Source organism: Coregonus clupeaformis, chromosome 4 (assembly GCF_020615455.1).
Source record: "Coregonus clupeaformis isolate EN_2021a chromosome 4, ASM2061545v1, whole genome shotgun sequence".
NCBI lineage: Eukaryota > Metazoa > Chordata > Actinopteri > Salmoniformes > Salmonidae > Coregonus > Coregonus clupeaformis.
Window position 1 is genome coordinate 8,069,452 of NC_059195.1, and position 8,081 is coordinate 8,077,532.

At 39.8% G+C, this 8,081-nt stretch overlaps 1 protein-coding gene and 1 long non-coding RNA gene across 2 annotated transcripts; both read right to left on the reverse strand.

The window, feature by feature from the left end:
- Positions 1-738: 738 nt before the first annotated feature.
- Positions 739-2,072, reverse strand: LOC121555881. Its single transcript, XR_005998012.2, has 3 exons — positions 1,934-2,072; positions 1,774-1,845; positions 739-1,223 (listed from the first exon to the last, which is right to left on the reverse strand). It is a non-coding gene; the product is annotated as an uncharacterized LOC121555881 (long non-coding RNA).
- Positions 2,073-3,243: 1,171 nt separating this feature from the next.
- LOC123482324 lies at positions 3,244-7,562 on the reverse strand. Its single transcript, XM_045209674.1, has 2 exons — positions 4,831-7,562; positions 3,244-4,605 (listed from the first exon to the last, which is right to left on the reverse strand). The coding sequence occupies exons 1-2, from the start codon at positions 4,936-4,938 to the stop codon at positions 3,244-3,246; spliced, it is 1,470 nt and encodes a 489-aa protein (XP_045065609.1). The 5' UTR covers positions 4,939-7,562.
- Between the last annotated feature and the right edge of the window lie 519 nt (positions 7,563-8,081).

The window sequence follows — 8,081 nt, forward strand, 5'->3', positions numbered from 1 at the left end:
CTATATCCACAGTAAAACGAGTCCTATATCGACATAACCTGAAAGGCCGCTCAGCGAGGAAGAAGCCACTGCTCCAAAAGTCAGACTACGGTTTGCAACTGCACATGGGGACAAAGATCGTACTTTTTGGAGAAATGCCCTCTGGTCTGATGAAACAAAAATATAACTGTTTGGCCATAATGACCATCGTTATGTTTGGAGGAAAAAGGGGGACGCTTGCAAGCCGAAGAACACCAACAACATCTCAAGACATCAGTCAGGAAGTTAAAGCTTGGTCGTAAATGGGTCTTCCAAATGGACAATGACCCCAAGCATACTTCCAAAGTTGTGGCAAAATGGCTTAAGGACAACAATGTCAAGGTATTGGAGTGGCCATCACAAAGCCCTGACCTCAATCCTATAGAATATTTGTGGGCAGAACTGAAAAGGCGTGTGCGAGCAAGCAGGCCTACAAACCTGACTCAGTTACACCAGCTCTGTCAGGAGGAATGGGCCAAAATTCACCCAAATTATTGTGGGAAGCTTGTGGAAGGCTACCCGAAATGTTAAACAATTTAAAGGCAATACACTCAATTCATTTTTGGTAGGATCTAAACTTCTGACCCACTGGGAATGTGATGAAAGAAATGAAAGCTGAAATAAATCATTCTCTCAACTATTATTCTGACATTTCACATTCTTAAAATAAAGTGGTGATCCTAACTGACCTAAGACAGGGAATTTTTACTAGGATTAAATGTCAAGAATTGTGAAAAACTGAGTTTAAATGTATTTGGCTAAGGGGTATTTAAACTTCCGACTTCAACTGTAAATATGAAACATTCATAAGAACTTAAAATAAAGCAGAACCGAGTTCTCTCAGGAACCTTAAGAACTAAGGAATAACCATTTAAGAACCTTAATTTCTCCAATGTAATACAAGCTAAGAAACCCAAAGAAAACAAAAGTGACATTCAGTTGCTAGCTACTATATAAGAAATGAAAATCTGGATAGAGCAGAACCCTAGTCTACACTTATTTTCTCTGATCTGCAATTATTCTGTTGTGTACATAGAACTTCACCGCTCTCCAGTCCCTGTTTACTAGTGCTTGGGGAGAAGCAGCAATGCATTTCTCACAGTCTTGTTTTCCAGGCGTTTTTCCCATTCTGATAAAATTCATCAAGGAATCTTCAACTGCATCCACCTCTATTGTCGACCAATACCTTTTTGTTCCTTTGGCACCTTTGGAAAGAGATTGCATTATACATGACTACATTATGCCACACATTTTTTTTTTTTTATTAAAAGGTTGACTACAATGAACTTGAACCTCTCTTTCTATTAACTCTACAAGGTTGCAGCTATATATTCAGAGTGTGATGAAGTTAAGCTAACAATCCTAACTAAATAACTACATAGATAAGCGTGTGAGAGAAGAATGTGCAATGCTGACATCAAGGCAGACTCAATCTGTATGGAATCTAAGCCCAACAATCTGTTTGCAATGTAAACCTTCTAATAAAAGCAATACGTATTCAATCAAGTTCCCTACCTCCAAGAAAATCAATCTAAAGTGTGGTAATCCTTCTGTGTTATCATCTATCCTGACACACTAATTCCAGATCTAATGTCTTGACTTGTGTACAATCCAAACTCAACCGTTCTGTGCTGGCATGGTTGGAAATACACTAACTGATGAAGACAGAATTGATCTGGACCAGCACAGTACAGCCATAAGTTGACACTACAGAGTGAAAATGCACTGAATGAAGGTAGCAGGAAACATGCTTACCGTGTGAGCCTCTCTTTTGTCCCAGCTTTCCCTTGGTCATTGGCTGTTTGGCCCGAATTGCTGACATCTCTCCTGGAAAATATCAGTGGAAAACATGTCATTTTCCAACAGTACATTGTAATTAAGAATAGGTCCATGTGTATATAAGGTATAGGCATACCTGTCAGATTTCCTTCATAGGATTTTTCAGACGACTCCTCTCTCTCAGAGTCACTCTCTGATGCGCAATCAGTGGCTGCAGCATCCATTTCTTCAGACATAACAGTTTGTAAAAGACAGCCAAAAGAAGAATGGTAAATTGAGGCAAGTTAAATCAGTGCATAACAAATAAGAGTCAGCATTTTTTGCCAGAGTGAAAATGCACTGAATGAAGGCAGCAGGAAACATGCTTACCGTGTGGGCCTCTCTTTTGTCCCAGCTTTTCCTTGGTCATTGGCCTTTTGGCCTGAATTGCTGACATCTCTCCTGGAAAATATCAGTGGAAAACATGTCATTTTCCAACAGTACATTGTAATTAAGAATAGGTCCATGTGTATATAAGGTATAGGCATACCTGTCAGATTTCCTTCATAGGATTTTTCAGACGACTCCTCTCTCTCAGAGTCACTCTCTGATGCACAATCAGTGGCTGCAGCATCCATTTCTTCAGACATAACAGTTTGTAAAAGACAGCCAAAGGAAGAATGGTAAATTGAGGCAAGCTAAATCTGCGCAAAACAAATCAAAGTGTAAACATTTTGCCATTAAACTAAACACTGGGGGTAAACTTACCACTGGGACTGATGGTTATTTGATCCAGAGTTTTCCCCTTGAACTCTGCCAATCTGCCCTGTTCACACGCCATCAGTATTTTACTTATTTTTGCCAACTGAAGCGTTCCCTCTGGAAGACGGTAGAACTTTCGATGAATCCGAATGTCGTGACCCAAGAAGTCAGCAAACTGGTCCTGTTCTGTATCATTGAGATTTAACACTCTGGAGAGGGTGGCAACCTGTTTTCGTAGTTTAGTTGATGACAATGCTTCAGGTAACTTGGCACCACATTGTTTGGCATAGACGCGGATGCAGTCATTCCCTCGAAAATGTGTATCATATCCTGGCCTGGCAAATAAGTAGATATTACCTTCGCTCACTCCACATGAGCACCGCTCTTTGATAAGCAGCTCTAAAGATTCCACCATCACTGGAGTGAGGATTACAGGCACCTTCCTGCCACGCTTCCCACAGGTTTCGATGCGTTCAAAATGCGCACAGAGCAGTCTCTCAACCTCTGTTAGCGCCACTGCAACATCTTTGTTAAGTGGGGATTTGTCCCTGGAGTGAAATGTTGCCACAGACATCTTTGACACCTCTCCCTCTCTTTTCCTGTTGAAGATAATAATCTGAGCCAGTATCACTTTTGCTAGATTGCACCATTTTCTTGAGGTTTTCTCATCGCACAGTTGGTTGTAGTATTGTTTCTGCTTTTCATCTAAGTACATGTGCATTTTTTTACATCATCTGCTAATGGAATAAGCTGCGGTGCGTTCCATTTCCTCTGTTCAAGTGTACGATATGCAGCAGAAGAGATCATTTCATTCCAGCGAAGACGGTAGATGCCTTGGAAGTCTCGGACTAGCTTCAACTTTTCTTCATTCTGGGTAATAAGAGCTTCACCCTCCATGACGTCTGCAATTTTCTGGATGCTTTGCCCAAGCTTTGTGGCCAAGGTTGCTTTTTCAAATTTGTTTGTCTTTTCATCAAAGCCAGTCACTTCTTTGACAGCTTTTATGATGTGGTGGAAGTGTTGTGGGTTGATATAATCCTTCATCTTTTTCAGTGGTGTCACCTTTCTACCTTTAATCACGAGTCTCCCTAGTTCTCGCAAAGTTTGACGAATGTGCTGGTGTTGTGAGGGGTTCTCCCCTTTCTTGTTGTACATTTTTTCACCCAATGCCAAGATGTATCTGTCTTCTTTTACTGCATGGGCTACATCATCTTGAGCCATGTTACTCACAAGTTTCCAGACCTTCTCGCTGACTCCTTTAGCAACCGGTTGAGCACTAGCACAGAGTGCCTGGATTCTGGTTTTGCCAGGCATCTCCTTACGAACATTTTGTGCTAGTGTGCACCTTGCCACATGCCTCCACATAGATTTGCGTTTAAAGAGCCCATGGCAGGCAAAACAATGCTGATAGTCCTGGTGATTGCTCTTGTCATCACTTGTTTGCTTACATGGTACCAAAACCCCCTTTCCTTCTTTAAGTGCCTGAATGTTGTGTGCCCGATTCCCCTTCTTGCGAAGGAGATTCAGCTGAAGTCTCCTAGCTTTTGACTTCTTTGCAAACTGAAGTGCAGTAGCTACTTCCATTTCATCCCCATGTTTATGTTCTAAATGACGGGCGATTTTGGATTGCGGTTGCTCACAAAACAGACAGAAGTGCTTTTTTTGGTGGTACTTTTTGGATCCATCTACTTCTGAGACATTCATTACAAGCAATGATTCACTGCTAGTGTTCGACTTTGGGGAACTAGTACATCTCTTATAAGTATTTTCGTATCGCTTCATTCTCTTGAGTTCTGATTCTCCATTTGAGCTGTTTTCTTCTGAGGAACTTCTGCATCTCTTGATAGTCTTCTTGTATTGCTTCTTTCTCTTGACACCCGCTAATTTATCTGAACTGTCTCCCTCTGAGACTAGATCATCGTGTTTACTGCTGTCCACCCTTGTCTTTGGTTCTGAAAATTCATCGGAATCGTCTTCCTCTGATGACCTTGGGACATAATCATCTTCACTGTTGTCAATGCTGGTTATTGAGTCATCAGTCTTGTATCCAAGCATAGCTTTGGTCAACTGTATTGAAGAAAAAAAGTATATTGGATAACTAGACAGATAACACAGAAAGTATTTGGACACCGGCACATTTTGATTAGTTATGGCTCTGTGCTCCTCTAATTTAGATTTTGTTATAATACAATGAATATAGGATGAAAGTGCAGACTTGCCCATCTTTGATTTACAAAGCTGATTCACAAGAACTTACAGTATGTGCTGGTGTTGAATGACACTTTAACTTACGAATATGCTGTCTGTTCTGATCAATGGCGGTGCATCATCCAACACATGGACTTTCGACCCAGCGGTACTGGCAGCCTCAGAGGTACTGGCAACCTCAGTGTCTGACATCTAAGGATACAATAAAATGATATTAGTCATGTGCAAATTAGGCAATAGGATATTATAACGATTCAACCATCCCCAGTATCCTCACTCTAAACAATTGACAAACCTGAGCTTCTGGATTTATAATTTCCTTTTCAAATCTGGCCTCACAAGTTGAATGATGATTCTTCAGAGTTTCCATGCGTCTTCTTAGCCTCTGCAGTGCCTTTGTAAAGGAAGACAAGTTACAAAAAGAATAGTTGAGACTTAATAGAATGACATGATTGCTCTGCACACAACATCGGGGATGGGCTGGGGGACACCACTGACTGATATCATTGACTAATAGAGGTCCAACAAACATCTGTTACAATTTCCTTTTTTAAGACTACTTTCAAGGTAAAAAAGCAAGCATAAGCATAACATAAGCAGATTATGCAAGTTCCTGGATACAACTGAAACTGAATCTGCTTTTATGGATAGACTAAAAGAGAATCAGTTTGAGTGGTTTGGCTAAAGCAAGGCAAGCATACTCTAAATACTAGGCGAAGCAGAAAAAACTAGGCTAAGCCTTAAAACATACCGCATTGGTTGCTTTGTATGTTCCTGGACTCTTATCTTCCATTTTGTTTTCGATCTTTAAAAATGAGTGTATGGAATAAAGGAGATATGTGAATATGTGAATGTCCATGCTTTTCAATAACAAAATCTGGTCACTTATTTCTTATTTTCTTTCACATATTTCTTATTTTCATCCAAATTATTCCAACGGAAAAAATGGTCCTTGGGTAAGGGCTATAAAAAACAGGTGCAACTTAAATATATTAATTTAATGAGGGGATTTAATTAAATATTTTAGCACACATGCAGGCTTATAGCTTGACAAAACAGATGAAAAGGAACTGGCTTTTCTAGCTAGCTTGTAAACCAATTCAAGTTACACTAGCAATTTTATTTTCCAATGCATGTAACATTGGGTTAACCACAATGTATTGATGTATTCTGAATCAAAGACATGTTTACCAATTATGCTAAACTTATTAGCTAGCTTGCCACCATAGCTAGCATCATACAAAAAAAAAGAAGCTAGCATCGTTAGCATCGCTAGCACGCTAACCGTTAGCTAGCACGCTAACCCTTAGCAAGCAGTAAATAAGTATAAGGTAGAAACATGCAAAGTAACAATTGCATATGTATGAATTGTTTGGATAAGCCTACCAATTTCAATCTGTCATGACGCAGTATATCTGACACAACATTGTCAATGCATGTTGGATTCCACCGAAAGACATATGTGAGCTAACATTAACTAATTAATAATAAAGACAACGGGAACATGCATTGCTTGCCAATACACCAAATACAAATTCAATTTTAGCTAAACTATTGGTTAGCAGTTTAGTTAATAGCTTACCTTCTTGCATGAATTCAAACATCTGCAACCATCCTCCTCTTCCTTAAAAATGTGCTGCACAGCTACTTTAGAGGTGATCATGCTCATGCAGAGACAGGCTTGCCAGATCAATTACGAATTTCAAGGAAGTCAACGCAAAACCAGCCTTCAAAGCCTGAAAACTAGCACAATTTCAGCAGATTACAGGGAAATTAATAGATTTTTTTAAATGCCATGTTGGTAGTTGCAATATAGAAGTAGTATAAAAACTTGCACCCAGCGACCAAAACTTTTCACCTGCGGCAAAGTTTCCAAAGTACCTCAATAAACAACAAAAAAAAGCATACATGGCAACCCTGGGCAGAGATGTGTTGACCTGTGAAACTTTTGGTAGTTTGGTACTTTTGTGCACTCTGCAGAAGTCAGATATTTGTGGCTAATGTTAACATTCTGTGGAGGTCACCTGATCCTAGATCTGTGAAATGGTTGACAACAACACAGTTTATGTTTGTGTTAGAGAGCACATAACAGGCCTGTCTGAACTTAATTTAGTCATTTGAAATCACATATTTTAATGTTAAGCTTTGATTTGTAACACTAAATGTTTTGTCAGTGCATAGTAGTCTGCAAGACAGTCTGTGGAACATTTTCATACTAGTGGTACATTTGAGTGAGAATTTGAGCTAGCAGTTGGAAATTTGATACATTGTATGACACACCCTACACTACAGCCAATCAATGATCAGCCTCCCATCCCCTTCTCTGCTCCCTTCCCCCACTCTGCTCCACTCCACCAAGTCATACATTAAAGCCAAATAGAAGTTTTAATGAAGAAACCGCTATAGACTATACAGAAGTCAGATATTAGTGGCTGCTAACATTCTGTGGAGATCAACTGCTCCTATATCTGTGAAAAGGTCTACAGCAACAACACAGTTTATGTTTATGTTAGAGAGCACATTACAGGCCTGTCTGAACTTAATTTAGTCATTTGAAATCACATATTTTAATGTTAAGCTTTGATTTGTAACACTAAATGTTTTGTCAGTGCATAGTAGTCTGCAAGACAGTCTGTGGAAGATTTTCATATTAGTGGTACATTTGAGTGAGAATTTGAGCTAGCAGTTGGAATTTTGATACATTGTATGACACACTCTACACTACAGCCAATCAATGATCAGCCTCCCATCCCCCTCTCTGCTCCACTCCACCAAGTCAAACATATAAGCCAACTACAGTGGGGAGAACAAGTATCTGATACACTGCCAATTTTGCAGGTTTTTCTACTTACAAAGCATGTAGAGGTCTGTAATTTTTTATCATAGGTACACTTCAACTGTGAGAGACAGAATCTAAAACAAAAATCCAGAAAATCACATTGTATGATTTTTAAGTAATTAATTTGCATTTTATTGCATGACATAAGTATTTGATACATCAGAAAAGCATAACTTAATATTTGGTACAGAAACCTTTGTTTGCAATTACAGAGATCATATGTTTCCTGTAGGTCTTGACCAGGTTTGCACACACTGCAGCAGGGATTTTGGCCCACTCCTCCATACAGACCTTCTCCAGATCCTTCAGGTTTCGGGGCTGTCGCTGGGCAATACAGACTTTCAGCTCCCTCCAAAGATCCAAATATTTTCTATTGGGTTCAGGTCTGGAGACTGGCTAGGCCACTCCAGGACCTTGAGAGGCTTTTTAAGGAGCCACTCCTTAGTTGCCCTGGCTGTGTGTTTCTGGTCGTTGTCATGCTGGAAGACCCAGCCAC